The sequence below is a fragment of the Chiloscyllium plagiosum genome, chromosome 7 (assembly GCF_004010195.1).
Source record: "Chiloscyllium plagiosum isolate BGI_BamShark_2017 chromosome 7, ASM401019v2, whole genome shotgun sequence".
NCBI classification, from domain to species: Eukaryota; Metazoa; Chordata; class Chondrichthyes; order Orectolobiformes; family Hemiscylliidae; genus Chiloscyllium; species Chiloscyllium plagiosum.
In genome coordinates, this window is record NC_057716.1 from 52421462 (window position 1) to 52446377 (window position 24916).

Sequence of the window (24916 nt, forward strand, 5' to 3'; positions counted from 1 at the left end):
TGGGAACAGGGTACTGAGTTGGATGATCAGCCACGATTATACTGAATGGAAGAGCAAGTTCAAAGGGTAACATTGCTTATTAGAGTAAGTTATGTATAAAGCTAAATCATAGAAATCCCCAACATTTAACAAGATCTGCAAAACAATGACAGCAATAATAACATTGATTGCTATTGCTAATACAAATACAATATAGTGAATGGAAATTAAGTTACAAATGGAAGAAAAGATTGTGCTATTGAGAAACTTTGCTATAATCCTTCTTTGCAGAGCAAACATCATATCCAGGAGAAACTCAACAGGTCTAGCAGCATCTGTAGAGTTATGAAGAACAGTCACTGGATCTGAAACGTTAACTCTATTTTCTCTCCACAAATGTTACAGACCTGCTGAATTTCTCTAACAATTTTTTTTTAATATAATAATATCGAAGTTGAGACACCAGGAATAAAAGCTGGTTAAAAATACTTCAACACTGCAAATCCTACAATGTCTATATGCTTCCTGCTCACAAATTCCCTGCTGTTATCATTTCTGGTCACACTTTCATGTTTGGTTGTTACTACAACATATTCCTTTTTCTACATTTCCCATCCAATTCCTCTATATTAATGATCATGGGTCATGATGTAATTGTATGTTTTGATTACTAGATGGCATTGTTATCATTCTTTGTCAACAGACTGCTCAAAATTAACATGTTGAAATTCTATCCATGCCAGTTCCTTGCTGTTATATTCCAATGCAGCACCTTGACAAATGCTTTCTGGAATCCAAGTAGATCGTGTCCACTGACTCTTCTTTGTCTAACTTGCTCATTACCTTTTAAAAGAATTCAAAGTATCCTGTTGGTGAAGCAGTGCTGACTCAGCCCTTTATTACCAGAGTACTTGCACGTACTCTCTGAAATCTCATCCTTAGTTATGATCTCTAAAGTGTTACTGTGACCAAGGTTAGGCTAACGGGCTCCCCTTCCTTTTTAAACAGTGAGGTTACATTACCCATTTTCCAGTCCTCTGGGAGCCTCCCTGACTCCAGTTATTCCTGAAAGATCACCATCAATGTCTCTATAATCTCCTCAGCTATCTCTTTCAGATAATGAGGTGTAGTCCATCTGGTCCTGGTAATTTATTGACTTTCAGCTTTCCCAGCACTTTCTCTGTAATGATGGCCACTACATTCACCTCTGCCTCTTGACTCTCTTTAAGTTCTAGTATACTACTTGTGTATTCCAATGTGAAGACTGATGCAAAGTACCTATTTAGTATCTCTGCCATTTCTTTATTCTCTATTACTACTTCTCCAGCCTCATTTCTTAGTGGTCCAATGTCAACTTTTGCCTTTTTTACCTTTTATATATCTCTAAAAAAATCTTACAATCCTGTTTCACAACACTCGCTAGTTTACCCTCATATTTCATCTTCTCTTCCCTGATTTTTTTTAGTTGTCTTCTGATGGTATTTTAAAAGACTTCCCACTAATCTTTACTACATTGTATGCTTTTTCTTTTGTTTTTATGTTGTCCCTAACCTCCCACGCCAGCCATGGTTACTGACCCTCCCCTTTAGCATGTTTCTTCCTTGGGATGAATTTCTGCTGTGTCTCTCAAGTTCCCCCAAAAAGTCCTGGCATTGCTGCTCTACCGATGTCCCTGCTGGGCTCCCCTTCCAATCAGTTCTGGCCAGTTCCTCCCTCATGTCTTTGTATTTACCTTTACTAAATTGTAATACCATTACAACTAATTCCAGTTTCTCCCTCAAACTGCAGAGTGAATTCTATCATATTATGGTCACTGCTGCCTGGGGTTCCTTCACCTTAAGCTCACGATTTAAGTCCGTCTCTTTCCACATCACCAAATACAAACTTGCCTTTTCCCTGTGGACTCTACCACAAGCTGTTCAGAAAAATCATTTCACAAACATTCCATAAACTCCTTTTCTTGGGATCTGCTAACAACCTAATATTCTCAATCCATCTGCATCTTGAAGACCCCATGATTACTGTAGCAGTGTTTTTTTTACAAGCCTTTAATATCTCAGTCTATCACTTCTCATTAATATGCAGGCTCCCATCCTACCACCTGTTGAATAGAAACTAAATGCTGAGAATCTGCACCATGGAAGTCAAGGTAATTACCTAGTGAATTTATCTTACCATTTAACACTCTGGACTGTCAACTTGGAAGCCCAGCACCAACATTTCAGGGCACACTGCACAGCAGCAGACACGTGCACCCCACATCCACACATGCCAACCCTTCCACATCATCAAGGCACATTTCTGATGCACAAAAGATGCTTCAACCCTCCAATGCTATATACTTTGAGTGCACTGGCCCCTCTCATTGCAATGCATCTGCAAGGAAAACTTGCTCATGGGGATAAGCTCATGAATTACACTTGGATGTATCTAAGAGCTGCTTGCTTTCTGAATGCTCACTCACAACACTCCACATAGATAGTCACAGCATTCCTGTCTTTCCTTGTCTTGTCTTGCTTTTTTGCACTTTTCCTCCTAAGCCAGGACTAACAGGCACAGATACAAAGCCTGGCAGCTAGTAATGCTTGTAGTAGAGTAGACAGCAGTCAAGGGGGGACATTTTGCTGTATGGCACTGTGCCATGTTGGTCTTACACCAGCACGATGTACTAACTGCGCACACAACAAACACACTGCATGTGCTTCAAGCAGATGGTCATGTCTCAAAATCTAAGGGGATCTGTCCTCAGCCAAGTCAAGGGAGATGCTCCTCAGTCAACAGGTCCCAGCATAATGAATCAAAGGCAAATTTTGATATCAAGTCCAGCTGCTTGAGATGATCAAGCTCAGGATCCTCTCCTTGGAGAGGCCAATAGCCAGAATGTCACTAATCCCCTCAACCGTCTTCACTATTTCTGCCCTATTATGTGCTGTCTTCTCCTGGTATGAGACAAAGGGAGGAATTAAGTGACATAAAAGTGGGTGACATAACTGTTAGTGCTAGTTCAGAAAGGGGAACAGTGCTGAGATGTCCTGAGTGAGTGAGTTGGCAATACAGAGGTCATAAAGGGTAAGTGGTGAGGGGGAATTGGGTGAGTAAAAGGGATAGAGGGAAGGTGTTGCAGGCATTAGTGAGAGTTGTGAAGCAAGGTGGGAGGTAGGTGCAATAGCATAGATAGAGTGAGTGGTCAGTAACTGAAAAAGATTGTGGCACTTACCCCAGTGAAATGGAGGTCATTGTCCTCCTTCCTACCTTACTGTGCATTCCTTCAGATGGCTGAGACTGCACTGACCTGGGTAGCGTTTCAGACCAGGTTGGCAGAGTCTGGTGTTGTAGACTCCTCTGTGAGAAGAAGACTTCCACCCTTCACACTACCCCAACCAGCAGGATCTCTAGGTCAAGTCACTAATTTCACCCTGTTTGCCATATTTAAGGCAAATGTCGTTAAGGGCAGATCCAAGCTGACAGAGATTGACTTGGTGCTAAAGAACTCAACAAAAATTATACTTTTGCCAAAATAAGGTAAGGTTAGCCCTTCTGTCTTCAAAAACATTTTTATTCAAACCAAATGCCAATGGTTATATATTTTGTCCTTTGTAATGTCTAATTCATTTTTGCAAAATATCCACCAGTCCTGAAGAGTGAATTGATCTGACTTATAATTGCTAATAGAGTACTTCATCAATTGCTCTTCATGATCAGATGGCAGGAAGTTTTTAGAAGGCAATGTAAGTTTACTCCACACCTTTACACTGAACATCTCATCTTGTTCACATCGAAACACAGCTAAGAGTTAGAACTTCCCGTAAAGCAGGAGGTCTGACGTGGAGATGGTCTCAGATTTGAACTTCCAAACATTTTGTTCAAAATTCATACAGATCAAGATGTCAAGCTGCAACAAATCACATGCCTTTGAACACCTGACAATGATCACTTTTTAGTTGAAGAAAATTTGTTTTGGCTGACTCAATTCGAATGCAGTTGCAAAATGGATTCTTCATTGTGTTAAAATGAATCATTGTTAGAAAGCTTATGTAATATTTTCTTTCGCTTTTGTGGCATTCGATTGCTTTAAGTTGCAGCAAATCCATACACCATCTGATAACAAAAGCAAGAGACATAAAATGATAGGCCATTTTCTGGCAGATTGCTGTGGTATTCAGCATTTATCTTTGGGTTATCAAAGCCAATTCCTGGGTAATCTCTTCACTAACATGAACAAACAAAGCAATCAATAACTGAGTGATGTAACAATAACAAATCAATCATGTTTTAAGCTGAGCACTAACAAAGAATGCTTTGAGGAAAGATGTTGTATAAATACAACATGATCAAATAACTATGGAGCTTATTCCAAGATATAATTAATCCCCATTATTATTTTATGGAATTACGGTTATAATTGCCACAAATACTTGACACCTAAAACATTGATCTTTTTCTTTTAGATTCTGTCAGCCCACTGATTATTTGCAAGACTCGCTGCTTTTTGTTTTAGATTTTCTGGTGCAGCTGTGTTTTTATTGGAATATCTGGCATCATCCCAGTTTCTAATAGACAAAATGCATTTTGACAGATATTTGCACTACCTCTGATTTTTAAGGCAAAGAGGTTCTGTTTTACTGTCTGATTTACTGGCGGCGTGACTGAGATGTAATATTGCTTGCCACAGCTGACATTTTTCAGGTCCTTACAAAATTCTACCATTAATGTTCCGGAACAGATGCCTGAAGGACACAAATGAATTTTCTCCAACATTCACCTCACAATAAATCTCAGCTAATGTTAAGAAGGTTACATAAGTGACCAATAGTTTCTTCCTTTCCCATCACAGGATTTTATGTGACTGACTTCATCGAGTCCAAACCTTAATACCTGGGAAGCAGCAAAACATTTGATATTCCTGTCATGCTCAATCACTTTTGCCATTGAGTAATCTATGGCTTCAGTATTACTTTATTCTGATCTATTCTTTTTCATCTGAGCAATTACTTGCTTCTCTGAGTTATTGGTATTTCTGAGGTTCCAATTCAATGTAATTTCATTTTTTGTGACTGGGAGTCAGTGCTGAAAGTCTAGTTCCACAGGTTCTTTCTGATTTTACCTATCACATCTGGGGTACCTTAACAGTGGCAACAGTTAGCTACTTTTGCTCATTGCATCCAATGTGCAGACTAGCTATTTAATTTACCAGTGCACCATTAGTTTATTAAAGACTCAATCAGTCAGAATTTCTAGGCTACACCTTTCAACACCATGTGAATCCAGATTAGTGCACGTAGTTTATCAGGTATCTCAGGATGTAACAATGTGTACCCATTGTCATTTTGTTTAGACTGTAACTCATAAATTAACTTCGTAGCTCTATCTGCAGCAATGCCACTTTTGCCTAAAGGAGAAAATTTGTTCTTGTGCTGGAAAAAAAATCATTCAGCTGTAGGTATCAAATGTAGCAGTAAATATAAATGTATAAATATATATACATATAAATATCTGTACATAATAAATATAAATATACATTTATTATGTACAGATATTTACAATGCAACCTTGAAGATACATACTGAGGAAAATCTGACCTTTAGATACAAGAATTTTTTAAAAATTGGTTTTAACTATTCAGTTGCAGAGGCCACAATCACAGTTAAAATTTAAACCTAAATTACATTTAAAAATTATTAATGAAGTGCAGTTCACTATCTTCCCCGATGTAATCTATTGATACAGCAAAATGTGATTGCCCTGTGCTTTGAATATTATAGAATAAGTGCCATTTCCGCGTTCGAAATTGAAATCTATTTTTAGTGATATCCAAATCTACTAATCTTTCAACGTAAATGTCATTTGGTCACCATAGTGACTGCTGACAGCACAAAATCTGTGTTAGTTCACAAAAGACGAATGAAAAGCAAAATGTTGCAATCAAAAAATAAACCAAAGAAGTGTATAAACCTCAGCATTATGTTATAAAATGCTGGAAATTTATTTCTGTAAGTGGTGAATATATAGTTAGAGTTCCATATATGATTGCAGTTTTATACACACTGTCAGTGTGTATTCCTGTATTAACACTTGGGAATAGCTATGTGAATAGCACATGGCTCACGTGTTTTAGAATATTCTGTTTAGTTTTAGTGTGTAATTTGTAGTTTTAAGAGTTAAAATTTATTTGTAGAAAATAGGATGAATGCAATGTAAGCAAGCTTGGAGCGTTATGACACTCTTGTGCCTTAGGATAATGCCTTAAATGGCTCTTAGTACCTTAAGATTTAACAATCTCAAAATGGAAGATCATAAAACAACCAACGACACTCAGCTGCAGTTTGGACTCACAGTCAGATCTTCTGTGCCTGCCTGGAGATTTATGTGGACCAAAAACAGGAAGCATGTCTGTTGAAAAACACGCAGTAATATATGAACGGTGTACCCAGCAGAGTTGACAATGTCCTCCAACCGCTGGTGAGTAAAAACTTCTCAAATAACTTGGATGCCTCAGCAAAAAGCTGTTTGTTTGTGTGAATATCTACAGTATTAGGGCTGAAGCCTCCCTATGTTTGTCAGGTCATGAGGGGCCTCATTCATATGATGTCTGCCATCTTGTCCTTAAATAATTATTATGTCAGGGCTCAATGGACACAGCTGCCCACCCAAGTGAGGGTGTCACACTGGCTGACTTCAGTAAACCTGCAGGCAGTGGCATAGTGGTAATATCACTGGCCTAATAATGCCAAACTCCCAGGTGAAGGTTCTGAGGATGTGGGTTTGCATCTCACCACAGCAAATATTGAAATTTGAGTTAAATGAAAATCTGGAATTAAAAAGCTAGGTCAATGATGACCACGTAACAACTGTTGATTGTTGTATCAACCAATCTGGTTTACTAATGCCCTTCAGGGAAGGAAATTGCTGTCCTTACATGGCTTGGCTTCCATGTAACTCCAGATTGATAACAATGTGGTTGGCTCTTAATGACCTTTCGGCAATGAGGAGATGCCATACCTGAACAGCAGGAATATCTGGGATGTGGGAGGTGAGGAAGTATACACAAAATGTAGGGGGTAGAGGGTGAAGGACAGGAGTTCAAGGGTCACCTGCATCATCTTGTACCAACTAATTTTGCAAATATTCTCAATGTCGAGATGATAAATGTTAATGCACACCTCATTCCTGCTCTATCTTGGTGAGCAGTAATTCTACGCCAGGTGTTGGAACCACTGAAATTTTGAGGAGAGATTAGATTGACTAGGCTTATATTCATTCAATTTAAAAGACTGAGGGGCGATCTCATTGAAACATAAAATTAAGACAGGACTGATCAAACTGGAAGCACAGAAGATATTCCCCTTGGCCTCTGGAGAGGGGAGGGGTGGCAGAATAAGGGGTCACAGTCTCAAGGTAAAGAAGAAACCATTTTGGACTGAGATGAGGAGAAATGTCTTCACTCAGACAGTGTTAAACAAGTGGAATTCTCTACCATAGTGGTGGTTGCAGGAACCAGGTCATTGAATATATTCAAGAAAGGAATGGAGAAATTTCTAGAAGGTAAATGAATTATAGGGTATGGGGAGAGAACAGGAGTATGGCATTGAGATAGAAGAATAACCATGATTATATTAAATGGCGGAGTGAGCTGGATATGCTGAATGATCTGCTCTTACTCCCATTTTTTATGTTTCTATGAACCCAGAAGCTGTCTTAGAATTCATAAAACAAAACTGAGAAGACAGAGAAGGAGAAGCAGAAGAAGGGAATGGAAATGATAGCAAATCAGAAACATGAGGCTTATTGGACAGTAGATGTGGGTGAGCACATAGCGCATTAAGAGGGGATCCTGACTCTCCAGCTCTGTCAACCAGTTTGCACAGAATGGAGCTAAGGCATTCTGCCTGCCTCCCGATGAGTGACAGTTAGTGCAGGAGATAGACTTGCATGACTAGAAAAGCTCACCCACTTCTGCCATTTCCTGCAGGCAGATTTGCAGCTGGTCAACCTGTGAGACAGTGCCATGCCTGTGTTGTTGAAGATCAGACTAACATTGAACATCTTAGCCATTGGTTCCCTTCAAACTTCAATTGGGAACAAGAATGGCATCTCCCAGTTGCAGTCCCAGTTTGTGAGCTCTCTGGTTCCCTTTGCAGGAAAGCAATGCAGTTTATTGAGCTCACCATGGACAACAGAAAACCTACTTGCCCGAGCCATGGGATTTGCAGTTGGATTGTATTCCCTTGGGTACAAGGGGCCATTGACTGTGTACATGTAGCACTCAGTTCCATGGCATCATCCAGCTAGATTCCTGGACAGGAAGGAATATCACTCCCTCAGTGTCCAGTTCCTTTGTGACAATCCAGTTCCTTAGTAACAATTCCTGTAGATGTGTACCCATAATCCAGGGAGCCATCATAATGCTGACATTCTACACAGATTCCTGGTTCCTCAAATGTTCTCTCCCTTGCATCAACTCTAGGATTGGCTCACTGGTGACAAAGGATAAATCCGAAATGCATGACGAATGACCCCAGTGTACAGCTTTGATACTGATGGCAAACATCAGCACAGCAGTCTCACCATTGAACAGACAGCACATCCAATACCCAGACTGCTCAAAAGGAGCACTCCAGTACTTGGTGGACACAGTCTCCAATATAGCGATTGCATTCTGCACCCTGTACAGCCTAGCTCAGTGATGGGGTAAGAACCTGGATGAGGGAGAGATGAGGCAACCACCTGACTCCTCAGACAAGAAGGAACAAGAGTCTGATGGTGATGCTGAAAGAGAGCATTCTGATGCAGAGGAGGCCAGGTCAGTAGTGAGGCAAAGCAGAGAGACCTGAAGGAACCTGATAGTAGCAACACTTGATAACTATTGACTTTGCTTGAAAATGTGTGGACACACAGAAGTATTAGCTAGTTTTGAAGCATACATAGAGTCATACATCACAGAAACAGACCCTTTGGTCCAACAAGTCCATGCCGAAATAATCCCAAACTAAACTAGACTCATCTGCCTGCTCCTGGTCCATATCCCTCCAAGCCTTTCCTACTCATGTATCTATCCAAATGTCTTTTAAACATTGTAATTGTCCCCGCATTCACCTTTTTCTCAGGAAATTCAGCGAACCACCATCTGTGTAAAAAATTTGACTCGTCTTTTTAAATCTCTCCCCTTGCACCTTAACAATCTGCCCCCCTAGTCTTGAAATCTCCCATCCTAGGGAAAAGACAACTACTATTAACTCTATGTATACATAGAACATAGAACATAGAAGAATACAGCGCAGTACAGGCCCTTTGGCCCTCGATGTTGCGCCGATCCAAGCCCACCTAACCTATACTAACCCACTATCCTCCATATACCTATCCAATGCCCGCTTAAATGCCCATAAAGAGGGAGAGTCCACCACTGCTACTGGCAGGGCATTCCATGAACTTACGACTCGCTGAGTGAAGAACCTACCCCTAACTTCAGTCCTATATCTACCCCCCCTTAAAATACCTCTCATTATTTTATAAACTTCTACCAGATCGCCTCTCAGCCTCCTAAGTTCCAGTGAAAAAAGTCCCAGCCTTTCTTTATAACTCAAACCTTACATACCCAGCAACATTGTGTTAAATCTCTTCTGAATCCTCTCCAGCTTGATAATATCCAACCTATAACTGGGCAACCAGTACTGGGCACAGTATTCCAGACAAGGCCTCACCAATGTCCTGTACTCCCTCTTATCTATATGTGACACAAACTTCAAAGAATTATGTACCCGCACCCCTAGGTCTGTCTATTCGACAACATGACGCAGGGTCCTACCATTAATTGTATAAGCCCTACCCTTGTTTGTTGTACCAAAACACATGCTGCCCTCAACAGATGCTTGTTTAATGATGGCAGGAACATAATGTTGCCCTGTTTGCCACAAATTGTATGTTCTTTGTTTTCTTTGCACCAATAAACTTTTGTTCAATTTGATAGCTGGAGTGTCTGCATACAGTTCTCTGGTTTAGAACATAGAACATAGAAAAGTACAGCACAGAACAGGCCCTTTGGCCCACGATGTTGAGACTTAATCCTAATGTAAAATATAGTAACTTAACCGATGCACCCCTCAACTCACTGCTATCCATGTGCATGTCCAGCAGACTCTTAAATGTCCCCAATGACTTCGCTTCCACCATCTCAGCTGGCAACGCATTCCATGCATTCACAACTCTTTGCGTAAAGAACCTACCTCTAATGTCTCCTTTATACATTCCTCCTAATATCTTCAAACTATGACTCCTCATACCAGTCAATCCTGCCCTAGGGAAAAGTCTCTGGCTATTGACTCTATCTATTCCACTCATTATTTTGTACAACTCTATCAGGTCTCCTCTCTTCCTCCTTCTCTCCAGAGAGAAAAATCTGAGCGTATTCAACCTTTCTTCATAAGGCAAGCTCTCCAGTCCAGGCAGCATCCTGGTAAACCTTCTTTGCACCCTCTCCAAAGCCTCTGTATCTTTCCTATAGTAGGGCAACCAGACCTGAACACAATATTCCAAGTGTGGTCTCACCAGGGACTTGTAGAACTGCAGCAAAACCTCGCGGCTCTTAAACTCGATACCCCTGTTAATGAAAGCCAAAACACCATATGCTTTCTTAACAACCCTATCCACTTGGGTAGAAAGTGAGGTCTGCAGATGCTGGAGATCAGAGATGGAAATGTGTTGCTGGAAAAGCGCAGCAGGTCAGGCAGCATCTAGGGAACAGGAGCCCTTCCTGAAGAAGGGCTAATGCCCGAAACGTCGATTCTCCTGTTCCCTAGATGCTGCCTGACCTGCTGCGCTTTTCCAGCAACACATTTCCATCTATCCACTTGGGTGGCAACTTTGAGGGATCCCTCTATTCCTGCACGCTGCCAAGAATCCTGTCTTTAATCCTTTATTCAGCATTCGAGTTTGACCTTCCAAAATGTAACACTTCGCATTTATCCAGGTTGAACTCCATCTGCCATTTCACAGCCCAGCTCTGCATTCTGTCTGTGAAACGCTGCAGCCTGCAGTAACCCTCTATACTATCGATGACACCTCCAACTTTTGTGTCATCTGCAGATTTACTAACCCACCCCTCAACCTCCTCATCCAAGTCATTTATAAAAACTACAAAGAGCAGAGGCCCAAGAACAGAGCCCTGCGGGATCCCACTTAACACTGACCTCCAGGCAGAATATTTTCCATCTAAAACCACTCTCTGCCTTCTGTCAGCCAGCCAATTCTGAATCCAAGATAGCCAAATCTCCCTGTATCCCATACTTCCTGACTTTATGAATGAGCCTACCATGGAGGACCCTATCAAATACCTATAAATCACATCCACTGCTCGACCATCGTCGACTTGTCTTGACACCTCCTCAAAGAACTCAATAAGATTTGTGAGGCAAGACCTGCCCCTCACAAAGCCATGCTGACTGCCTTTAATCACACAATGCTTTGCCAAATAGTCATAAATCCTATCCCTCAGAATGCTTTCCACAACTTTGCTGACCACAGACGTAAGACTGACAGGTCTGTGATTGGCAGAGATTTCCCTATTCTCCTTCTTGAAAAGTGGAACAACATTCGCCTCCTTCCAATCCTCCGGTATGACTCCTGTGGAGAGTGAGGAGGCAAAGATCCTTGCCAGCAGTTTACATGCAGTCTATGTTCATTACACACAGACCTTTGTTTGTAAGGGGTATTTATCTATCAGGGAGATGTAAACAGGCTACAGCATGCTAATTGACTTCAGCAAAACATCCATGTAATTTAAGTTCCTGCGTGCTAGAGACTATGCTCTTCCCAGATGAGATCTGTCCATAAGGACATCATCACTCTTTGTAATCCTTAACTGGGAGTGTATGAGCACATTCACAGTGACCATCACCCCTCTCAGTATTCCAGAAGGGAATGAGAAACTCTTAGAGATATAAAGTGATTGACTGAGACCAAAGGATTTTGAAAACCTATGTACCTACAAGTAAATGCTTTACAAAATATCTACATCATTAAACCCAAAATTCATTCAATATTCTTCAATCTTTTGCTTCCAACCACGACTGCTAGGGGCTCCCACAGCAGCCACAGCTATTCTGCTGAAAGTCTGCAAACTCCTCTCCTGCTTTGCCACTGGTGAGTTTAGCAGCTGGCCCTGTGCTGAAGGGCTTCAGTCTACTGGGGGTCTCTCAGACAGATGCAGATGAATACTCTTCAGTCTGAGCAGATGGAGTCAGTTGGGCCCCTAGCAGCGGGGAGTTGGTAGAGAAGGCCACCTCTAGAGAGAGGGCAATTTCTTTGTGCCTATCTGCTGCCCCTCCTCCCTGTTGGTCACAAGAGCACTTCCCTTATTTATGAGGGGATGTGGCACCTGGAATGAGATCAAGATTGCTCAGCCCCCCTCTTTCCGATCCAGCAAGTTTGGTTTGAGTGAAAGAGTGAGGGGCAGATTTAAAGCAGAGTGCATTTTAACTACCTTATCTTTCCGCCCTGCTACCTTCATGGATCTGTGGATAAGCACAAAGTCCCTTTGATCTTCCGTACTTTCTAGTGTCCTACTATTCATTGTGATGAATCTCATGCTATGTTAGCCCATCCCAAGTGTAATACCACACAATTTTCTGAGTTTAATTATTTTTATTACAGCTCTGCCTCCATGAGCAGTTTGTGGCTTTACTCCCAGAGTTTACAGCTATCTATCCTCCTCACTGTTTATTACTCTGCCCAATTTCATTTCATCTGCAAATCTCTTGATCATACTACCTACAATTAATTCCAAATCAATAACATACATCACAATCAGCAAGCATCCCATTGGAACCTCACGAGAAACAGATCTCCACAGTCCTATAAAATGTACAACTGGTGTGATGCTCCAGAAGGTTTGTGAGATCTCAGTCAAGCACATAACAATGACAAAGTCTCAATAATGTAAGCTTGCACCTAATGAATTTCAGAAATTATATGCGGGTATTAATCAAATAAATTAAAATGTTGTCATCAAGAAATGTAGCATGACTGTGTAAATTTAGCTTTTTATAAACAAATCTTCTTCCTGTAATAAAATCCAGCTAAGTTCCAAGTCCATGAGAAGTATGCACTCTGTGCTATCTCACTCAAGAAACTCTTTTTGCTGTGAATCCAGAGTTTATTCAGTCATCCAATTGTGCTTGACAAGAACATTTCCAGGTTCCATTAACAGAACTTGATTGTCTTAGTTATCATAAAGGCTAGCACATTGCATCCAAAGTTTTAACCAGAGACATAAGTGATCCAACCACATAATACTGAGGCTACAAGAGCAGATTAGAAGCTAATGAATCTGTGATGAGTAACTCACTTCAAAGCCCTGAAGCCTTTCCACTATCTATATAGGACAAGTCAAAAGTGTGATGGAATACACTCGACTTAGTGTAGCTACAACAGCTCTAAGAGCAGTTACAACATCACTCAAGAAATTTCAGTGGAACAAAGTTGCCTGCTTGATGAGCACACCATCCACCTCCTTAAGTATTTACTTCCTCCACCATTACAGCTGAAGTGTGTTACTTACCGCAGGGTTCAAACCCCAGTGCAAGGTGAGCAATTGGGGTCATGAGCTCTTCCACTCTAAGACAGCAATGATTACCCTGGACATGAATCTAGGTCTAATGGAAGGTGGTGATTCATCACTAGCTTCTCAGGGCTATAATTGCTGGCACTGACAGTGTCGTCCACATTCCGTGAACAAATTACTTTAAAATGCTGTGCTGTGTAAAATCTGCCAAACCTATGGAACAGATATTCATCAAATAGCTCTCAAGGAATTCTGAGGCTTATGGTGACAGCTATCCAGAGGTCAGGTACAATGGATTTGCTCAAACCTCATTTTGGGTGCATGACTTAAGCATTTAAAAAAAGAACAGTAGCTTGCAAATAATCTTCATTGTGTCCTTCACAAGCTGTAACGTTTACGCAAGAGGTTTCTGAATATATCTGATGAGCACACTTGCATTCAGATCTTTTATGACATCAATGACTAGTTTAGTGATATTCTGTACAAGCACGCCCTGTTTGTCCCAACAGAACCGTTAAAATGAAAAGAGTGCTCAATCTAAACAATTTACTCCTATGAACAATCTGAACAATGGTTATGGACAGACTTGCATTAAAAGGAGAGCTGACTGAGCTCTTTCCAAATTATGAGAGATCAAAAAAGCATCCTCTAAAACCTGACAAAGAAGGAAAGTCCATTGGAGCCAGATTGGTCACCTTCATGCTTGGTAGGATTAAAGGAGGAAACATCAATCAGTCTCAAGCTGGAGAAGATCTTTCTGTTGCTGACAAAAGAAGCAATGGACTGAACTTACAGGCCTTACATACAGAGTAGGCTAGAGACATGGCTGTTACAATAGTGAGAATTCTCAGGTTCATTGCTTCATTTGGATGGTAACCGGTTGAGTTTTATGTGAAACCCAATAAGGGATAAATGTAGTGGGCATCACATGGCTACATAAGTAATTGCTTTCACTCACGAGCTTCATTACAAACAACAGGTTTAAAGTCAAGTTCTGCACTGCAAGAATGTAGGAACATGAATACAAATATTTTCACGCACATGGTTACTAGAATATAACCTGCATTGTAAATTATTGAGGCAGAAATTTAAGCATTTAGAAGCAGTCTGAATAAATATTTGAAAAACGATATTATGAAAACATGCAGGAATTGGGAAAAATATAAATTTTAATTATAGTTGAAAAGCGAGCACTAGCATCGGGCAATGGGCAGATCTGCCTCTGACTCATGATTATTATGACTCAGATCCAGCAGATGGCGTTTTGGCTGCACCATGCAGAGTTTGACAAAGGAACACCTACTTACAGGGCTTGCACCAGGAAGAGAAAAAATGGTCCTTCATGACAGATTTCATGAGGAACAGATGTGGCCCAAAGAGATCTAATTATTATAATCATCTTTACTAAAATATACACACTGGACAACTTTCAAACCATTTTAGGGATAAGGTAAAGCAATGAGACAATAACACTTGTTATATTCTGAACTCACCAGCCCTGGACAGTTTTCATTAATGCACTCAGTGATGCATTGAATCATTAAATATTGAACTATACCAGAAGTTTTCAATTTATGCAATTCCATTGTTGAGAACAGTAGTTATCCTGCTGATAACAGGCATGATATATAACATACATGTTAACTTATTTTAATCAGTTATCATTGCAAATCAGATTTTAATATCACACCTGACAATTTCAAATATTTGCAGCTCTTTCCGCCTGGATTGCATTGTCTAGAATATTAAAAAATTAGTAATTATTTTCCAGAATGTTGTATTTGCCATCTTTAACTGGATGGCAAGCTAGATGGTGGACAATTAGGAGGTTACTTCCCAGAAAATAGGCCTTGTGGGCTGGCTCCTGGTAAGTGAATGCTGAGGACCCTCATTTAGTCCCGAAGAACACAAAAAAATCCTACCCTCTGTTTCCTCAGTAGGAAAGGACAGCAGTGGGAAACTATTGCTATCGTGCTGATATAGTTCTTTCTCTGACTTATATAGTTTTCTGCCAGCAGCCGAGTTTAATGCATTATATTGTAGTTCTAAAAATACAACCAATTGCAGTGTTCAATTTATAGGCTCTCTGACACATGAATTCAGGTCTCATTCTCTTCGCAGCTGTAACAGTGATTGGTATTTTTCATGACAAACCACATATTGATGGTATTTTCTACCAGTAGGATTGGTACTATGCCCACACATCTGCTATGGCTCCTCTGATTCTGATATCTAGGCATTGCCTTCTTTTAAGCATACTGTACACCTACTGGTACCTTGTTTTCAGATCCTTGGAACAGTTTATTATAGTAAAGGTGCTATATATATATGCGAGTTCTTTGTTTACAAGAGCGAGCAGTGTGCATTTTACTGTACAACAAATTCAAACTGTTAAACCAATGCTGACTTTGCAATGTTCAGGTTATTAGTCAACTATACAATTTAATGCCATGATGTTGAGTGAATATTTACAACATTTGTAATTCTCCTCAGAGTGCAAGACCATTTTTAAAAATAAAAAGGGTTGTTATCAACAGCATTGAATAAATATATCATAGCTTGCTTAAAACTTATCCTTCATCAACTTTACAAAAACAGATTATGTTATCACATTACTGTTAGTGAGAGGTTGCTGTGTTCAAATTGGCTGTCATGTTTCCTACATTATAACTGGTGGCTACATTTCAAAAGTATTTAATTGGCTGTAAACACTTAAGTGGTTGGAAAAAGCACTATACTAAGGTAAGTTTTTTATATGTATGAGGGATGAAAGTAATTAGCCAATTTCATTAATAGAATAAATACAATTCAATACTGAAACACCAAACAAGAGAAATTGTAATCGCAAGTGCAGAGAAGACAAAACAGTAACTCTGGAATCAGCACAGTCTCATTTTTGGAAGTTCTGAAAAGTCCAGTGGTGCTGCTTTTTTGTGGAAACAATATCAGTAGTTCCATCTCTTTAATACCATGGGATATTAAAGGCACTTGATAAATGAAATTCTTGCAATTCTTCCTAATGTAATTCAGGGTTGAAGCTTCTCCATAAAGTAACACCAAGGCATTAAAACATCCTGCTTGTTAACTGCTACTTTTGAGTGCAAATTACATTGTCAGTTAATTACAGAATCAAAGTACATTAATTAAAAGTTCCAACTGTGCTTTATGAACAGCTATTCACATGGGGATTTACTAATCAACTTGTGTTTTCACTATCCCAACATTTCAAATATTTAACAATAAACCTCCAAAAGATAACTGATAACTATCGACTGGTTCATTGAACATTAATTCAGATGTTTATTGATTCACAATCTGTAGTTGGCCAGTGGATGACCATTTTCCATCACAAAATATTTATTGCTAAGAGTACATACTGTAGAAAACATTTTGATATAGATCCTGTAAACATCTATTTGCACTTCCTGTCAACACTTCCCATTCCAAATTCCTATGCTCACAACGAAGATGGCCTCTGTGAAGTTTCACTATATTATTACACCTCACTGCCAGTAACTGTTTATTGGGAGATTATCATGGGTTTGTGATTACAAAAAGAACTGCACAGAAGAATTTTAGTGCAGTCTTGTATTTAAACCTTACTGACAAATGATCTTCTGCCATGGAGTGCCAAGTAATCATTCAACATCATACAATGCTCTGACTGATGGGAATTCATATACAGCGGAATCTCAATTATCCTGCATTCAATTAGCCAAATAACGGATTATCCGGCAAGATCACAAGGTCTCGATGCCTAGCTAAACTATGTTATCCGGCATTCGATTATCCAGAATTCGATTAACTAAATTAACTGCCCGCCTGTGTCCTTCAGATAATCAAGGTTCTTCTGTATTGCTTCTATATTTGGGAGGGTTTTCTGGTAATGACAACTAAGGAATTGTGACTTCCAACTTCTCACTGTTTCAATTTCAAACGGCACTTCTGGAATATCCATCCAGGCTATCCAAGCTCCTTGGCAAAGTTCGTGGCACCATGAACCTTGCTGATGTTTCAATCAATACTCTTATTATCAATGTTCTTATTCTCTCTCCCCCATCCTTCAGTCTCAATTCTCAGACTCTCTTTCCTACCTCTCTTGCCAGTTTTGCATGCCCTTTCCCACTTTAATGCCACATTCCCCACACCCCCACATTCACAGCCACACCAATTTTAAAGCCAAACCTATTTAAACAAGTGTGCATGAATTTAAGCGATGCTCCCCCCATGCATGTTGTGCCCACATTCATGGTGTTCATTCTAAATTGTCATGCTGCCTGGCTCAGAAAACTGTTCAGGACAGTGTCATATTAAATTAAATACTTGATTCTCCTAATCAGCCATGTTCGTTGCCCACTGGAACACTTGCACTAATTCCTAGCTCCTTACAGAAAATACAAGAAGATACAATATCCACATATATTTGATGTTGCTGGCATAAACAGGACTGAGTGTTTGACTTAAATGCAACAATGAGGCAACAATCTATTTCAAGAACCCACACCACAAAATAAACAGGACATTTACCAGAGTGGTAAAAACAATGACTGCAGATGCTGGAAACCTGATTCTGGATTAGTGGTGCTGGAAGAGCACAGCAGTTCAGGCAGCATCCGAGGAGCAGTTGCTGCCTGAACTGCTGTGCTCTTCCAGCACCACTAATCCAGAATTTACCAGAGTGGTACAAGGGATGAACAATTTTTGAAGACACTGGAAAAACTACATCTTTTCTCATTAGAAAAGACTAAGTACATGTAGATGAGGGAGAGGGGGTGGTTGGTAGAGGTAATCAAAGGTTTCAATGATTTTAATACAGTGGGATTTAAAAATATAAGGGGAAACTGTTTCCAAAGACAGTATTAATGTGAATAAAAGGACCGAGTTAAGGTGTTTGGTGTATGAGGGCAACAATTTCTTTGTTACACATTGTTATAAGCTATAATGCACTACCGGAAAGCATGTTGAAAGCAGATTCAATAATAACTTTCAAAAGGAGAATTAATAAATTCTTGAAAAAGAAATATTTCCTGGGCTATGGGGAACAAGCACAGTTGGATAACATTACTCTGTAGTTAACCGCTGACTATGAACTCTAAGCATAAACAAGACTGAGCTGCCTATGCTTTGCGGAGCAGATAAGCAGCTTGTAGGAGTCCATATGATATCCATGAGCTGCAGTTGTTTAGACTTCCCCAATTTCATCATTGACTACATTTATTGTATTACTGGAGCAAAACATAGATATATATCTATACAGATTTTGTTGTGAATGAATAATGGAATTCTAGTATGAGAGTAATGTGGTGTATGCTTCAACATTTTTTTCGAAAATTTTCTCCCATCTTCCTCTCTTGAGGAGTTTGAATGTTATTGCAGTACAGTTATGAAATATCTTACAATAAACTTAACCAAGTGGTCACTCTTCATTCAATAACCTAGTAGAAAGTGCTGGCCATGTATTTAATGACAGCAACATCTGCCAAAGCCCACATTTGTTCTTAAGGTTCATACAATTACAATTTCCAGCAGCAGCCAATGGATAGTGTTCAGGAGACGGAATCCTAACTAACTTTACACACCCTAATCTAGAGATGCTGAGGATAATGCTTCTGATTCTATTGCCAAGATGGTTTAGATCTGACAGCATAGAATGGGATCAAATGTCTCATCTGTACAATTCACTTCGAAGTTGCCTTTACTAACATGACCATACCAGAAGCAATATAACTAAGTGTCGAGTGATCTGCAGACTTCCATAAGTTAATGCACTGGGTATCACAGAGGTCAATTCGGAGAAACAATGTCAGGTGAGTTGTTGTAAAGGTAAGTTGAAATCTTTGCACTTAAGTTTACCTTACATTTTCTGTCCCATTTAGGTCTCCTCAGTATTGCCTAGCATGGTATATATAGCCTGTAACTGTCAATTGACCATTTAGTTTCTCTCTTTACTTGATATCAAACAATCATCAGTGCATTAGGTTTTTATACTGCTTGCCATGTATGTGCTGATTGACCAATAATTTCTGCATTGACCATGCTATTCAATCATCATGGTTGACATCAAATTTTGTCCCTGGCAAATTTGATAGTTCCTCCAGTTTTTGATAGTTCCTCCTCTGGTCCAAATGGTACACCTCACTACAATTTCCAGACTTTTCTGACCCGAAGACAGCTCTTCAACATTTTACTCACAGCTATCTATACTTCCTTTGGAAATGTTTTATATTCACTCTGAGAAAGTTGCAGGATGAACTGGATAAAAGCAAATTACTGCGGATGCTGGAATCTGAAAACAAATGAGAAAATGCTGGAAAATCTCAGTAGATCTGGCAGCATCTGTAAGGAGAGAAAAGAGCTGACGTTTTGAGTCTAACTGACCCTTTGTCAAAGCTATGACAAATGGTCAGCTAGACTCGAAACGTCAGCTCTTTTCTCTCCTTACAGATGCTGCCAGATCTACTGAGATTTTCCAGCATTTTCTCTTTTGGTTGCAGGATGAACTGGCTTTGTATCAGATATTTTCTGCAGTTATGGAGTTTCATATTATCCATCCTTTTAAGATTTCAGGTTCATGTATTATCAATGGTATGGCTACTCCTCTCACCTTCCTAAATAAACTATGCTGCATGGTTGGAACGCTCTAAGAAATTCTGATCTTTGGCAGATGTTTATGGAGTATTAATATTTCAGCAGTGAGCTGCGGAAGGTATTGGTAAAAAGGAAATAAAATGCAAAGATGGTGCAAGAATTAAACAGCAAAATAGGATTTTTAATTGTAAACCAAAATTGTCAATAAAGTTCAATAACAATAAGAATATAAGGAGAGCAGGAAAGGCTACAGATTATATTCCTATACCCATTTCATGTCAGCAATCTCAGTGCCAAGAGTTGCATCCATCTAGATTACATGAAGTGTTGCTTTACTGGACTTTTAACATACTTTCCCTGATAGCCTAAAAGATCTGTCAGGGAAAATTCCCCAGTATATGGACATGTAAAGCCAGCCTCACAAATCATTTTGTACTTTACTGAGGCTTGTACTAGGAGCAAAATATTCTAAAACTTACCCCAGAACATCTTCAAATCTACTTGTAGCTCTAAATTGAACGTCAGCTTCAGGCCATTTCAAAGCCTTGAAACATTTTATCTTACCTCCTTTGTGTGGGTATGAAATGACACTGACATATCGAGCAGAAGTTTCCTGTGCTCCACTCTTCGTACAAAATCTTGAATCCGTACTTCAAGGTGTCGGGCAGCTTTGTAGATCTCCTCAGGATCACATTCTCCAGTCTGAGCTAACTGTTCTGCTGCCTCCAGCAGCTTATCAGCATTTGTATAAGTATTCTAGTTAAAAATGGAAGAAAATTGAATGGATTTGTAATTCTGAAAGCTGTTGTGGCTGTTTACGTGCTCAGTAATACGCTTACAGATGATCTTTTTAGCCTAAAATAAATCACATTAATAATTTCCTTTAGAAAAACGGAGAGAAAAAAAAAATCTGGCAAAACAGTCAGCACAGATTCCATTTTTCAACAGTTGGTACCAAACAGTATATAATTTAAAATGTAGCATTGCTCCACAACCAGATCGTCATGTACATGAACACAAAAGTGCATGCTTATCTATGAAATCCTTAGAATCTCCAACAGTTATCATGTGATTTGATTCTCCCAGCCTATTACTACAGCAATTCATCTTCAACACAGAAATATTTGGCCAAACAACTGCAACACCTTCTGGGTCTATCAGATAATGTGACATAGCAAGGACACATTTCCATACTAATAGGAAAAACAACCAAATTAACACAAATGTAAGAAACACACAAATACGATGCACTGATGTCCACAAAATTAATTCAATATTTCTGCATTTCAAAAGTACTTTACTCAGCATTTCAGAAAATTATGCTTGCTTTGTTATAGTTTTCCAGACATCATGGAGTTGAAATTTTCTCAGATCCTGAATCCTTGGTACAGCCTCATATACAGTGAACAACTTCCTTCAAAAAACTAGACATCTGTTGTCTCCTTTTGATCAACCACCTGATGTAAGCAACATTTCCCCAACTTGTGGAGTTACTGAATACTTCATCCTAAAACTTTACGTGAAGGCATATGGACTATATAATATTAATTCTGTTTAATTTACTAGTGTTGATTTACATTATAGGTAACTAGTAACATTTTAAAAGACGATTTAAAATAAAATCTAACATCAATTAAGAAAGCTGACTGGGCTTTAACATGTCCCAGGACACAGGTGAGTTACAGGGAGCTGGGCTGCTTCATATTTTTGAATATGCACAATTCTTCATAACCCAAAATAATGTACAAGAGCTATGGCTAATTTGAAAACAATTGTTATAAAAATTCTGCAAATCAATTGGCAAGTTTGTATGAACTTCTATATTTTTGATTTAAAACAACTTACAAAATGTTTGCTTTTGTCTCACCTGCCTCATTGTAACAACAAGGTCAATTGGGTCAGTTCTATTGAAGAGGCATTGGATTTGAAACATTAACTTTGCTTTCTTCCCACAGATATAGCCAGACCTGCTGAGTTTCTCCAGTAATGTCTGTTTCTGTTTCAGTCCAGCTCAGCCTGCTTCTGGAACTTTAACAGGAATTAAAACTAAATACATTACTTTGCTGTGGTGTCACCTAAACCCTGATTAACTGCATTAAGACATCCTTACTTCTCATCTCAAATCTGCTTGCAAGGAAGGCTAATATACCATTTGACTTTCTAATTAATTGCTGCACCTGTTTGCCTATTTATACTGACTTGTATGTAAGGACAGCCAGATCCCTTTGGACACAGGAATAGAAGTAGACCATTCAGCCCCTCAAGTCTGTTTCACCATTCGAGGAAATCATGGCTATTCAGTGGCCTAACTCCATATACCTGCCACTAAAACAAAAATGCTCGAGAAACTCAGTCAGTCGAGCTGCATCTTTAGAGAGAAAGCAGATTTAGCTGGTCTATAGAACTCAGATTCCATTTTCTTTCAAATTTCCAATATCCGCAGTTCTTTTTTTTTGTCCTCCGTACCTGCCTTTGGCATATATCCCTTAATAACTTTGCTTAAAAAATAATTCTCTCTCTCAAATTTAAAGTTGACAACTGATGTAGAATCAACTGTCAGTTGTAGAATAGAGTTCCAAACCCCTACTACTCTTGCTTATAGAAGTGCTTCCTAACATATCTCCTGACTGGTCTGGCCCTAACGCTCAGACTATGCACCCAGTTCTGTTATCAGAGCAACCAGTGGAAATAATTTATATTTAGTTACCTTGTCTTTTCCTGTTAATATCTTTGAGACTTCGATCTGATCACCCCTTAACCTTCTAAATTCAAGATATTCAAAACCTAATTTGTTTATCTCTCCTCATAATTTAACCCCTGAAGTCCAGATATCATTCTTATAAATCCACGTTGTACTCCCTCCAAGGTCAAGGTATCCTTCCTAAAGTGTGATGCCCAGGTCTGCTTGCAGTACTCCAAGACATGTCTAAGTAGCATATAACTTCTGCGTCCTTATACTTCAGTCCTTTCGACATAAAAGGCTGCAATCCATTAGTCTTTTGATTATTTTCTATACCTGCCCATAGCATTTTACAAATCTATGCAACTGGACCCCCAAGTCTCTTTGGCTGTACACTATACTTAACCATATCATCTTGAAAGTACCCTAATCTTTCCTTTTACAAGCCCAAATGGGTAACCTCACACTTGTTTAGATTGAACTTCATCTACCACAGTTTTGGCAATTCATCTAGTCTATCAATATCCCTTTGTAATTTTAAGCTATTTTTAGGCTGTACATCCACATTTCCCAACATATCATCATTTCAATAATACTATGCCTTTCACACAGAAGTGTAATAACTCCATATTTAGCCACATTGTACTGCATCTGCCACATGAGTTCCCACTCACTCAAATTGTTTAAATCACTTACATCCTCAAAAGCTCCAATAGATCTGCTTTTCATAAATGCATGCTGGCTTTGACCAATCCATTAATTCACAACAACCATATACATCAATTAATAGATTCCACTCTACTTACCAAACCTATCCTAGCTGCTCCCTTGCCGACAACACTCTGCACTTAGTAACTGCTTGTGTGTAGAAATCAACAACTAATCTGTGAAGACTGCACCTCTGTTGCTTTTCTCTGGTTATGTTTTCAACATTATGTTTTTATCACAGATGCTTCATGTGAGAATCTTGTAATGCAGCCACACAGACTCACTATCTGAATCATTCACAGCAACTATTCCTCTGCTGGGTACTTGGCCAAGCAAGAATGGTTGCTGATGCATTGTCATCTGAATTTACACCTTGATTATTTCATTGCTCTGGAAAATTGGAACAGGGACTATATCCAAAACGAAGAAGGTAAACATTAGCAAATCTTTGGCTGTGCAATGGAATAGCAAGCTGCAATGTTTTGCGGATTGACAGCGTGTAACACAAAAAGTTAAAGACAAAGCAAAGAGGAAGGGAAGATACCAACAAATGTCCTATGCCTCCACGCATGACACCTCCATGCTGGTGGTTGTATGATTTCTGATCTAAGAGAGGTCTCTTTCATGGGAACAAGTGTTAGCATGTGATGGGATCCCATAATGTGGTGTGCAGCTTCTTCCTGTTATGTGCTAGCTTTCACACAAGGGGTGAACATTGATTAGCATGTGTCTTTTGCCAAATCCTCAATCTTCATGATATTTTAATAAACATATCACATGATGCATGATAAACACTTAGTGGGTGGCATGGTGACACAGTGGTTAGCACTGCTGCCTCACAGCGCCAGAGACCTAGGTTCAATTCCCACCTCAGGCAACTGCCTGTGTGGAGTTTGCACATTCTCCCCATGTCTGCATGGGTTTGCTCCGGTTTCCTCCCACAGTCCAAAAAACAAAATGTGCAGGTTAGGTGAATTGGCCATGCAAAATTTCCCGTAGTGTTAGGTGAAGGGATAAATGTAGGGTGGGTTGTGCTTCGGCGGGTCGGTGTGGACTTGTTGGGCCGAAGGGCCTGTTTCCACACTGTAAGTAATCTAATCTAGTGATTCAGATTCAGAATGAACTGCAGCATTTCAGGCTATGAGTATAAGATCATAAGAAACAGGGGTAGAATGAGGGCATTTGGCCCACTGAGCTTGCTCTGCTAATCAATAATCCTGGCTGATCTGATCAAGACCTTAATGATACTTCTTTTCCTGTGCCCAACAACCAATGATTCTCGTGTCAATCAAACTAATTCACCCATGAATATATCTCTGGAAAAGAATTCCAAAGACTAGCCATTAAAAAAAGGAGATTCTGTGAAGTCATATTTGGTCTTATAGACAGTACACCAAATAAAGTGA

At 39.5% G+C, this 24916-nt stretch overlaps 1 protein-coding gene across 11 annotated transcripts in view; it reads right to left on the reverse strand.

Annotated features, from left to right (window-relative positions):
* kalrna (kalirin RhoGEF kinase a) overlaps window positions 1-24916 on the reverse strand; it is a 713874-nt gene that overhangs the window by 308378 nt on the left and 380580 nt on the right. For all 11 annotated transcript variants that reach the window (XM_043693727.1, XM_043693729.1, XM_043693725.1 and 8 more), the window contains exon 11: window positions 20687-20878. In XM_043693727.1, coding sequence (XP_043549662.1) covers window positions 20687-20878 — 192 coding nt within the window. The remainder of the gene's footprint in view (window positions 1-20686; window positions 20879-24916) is intronic.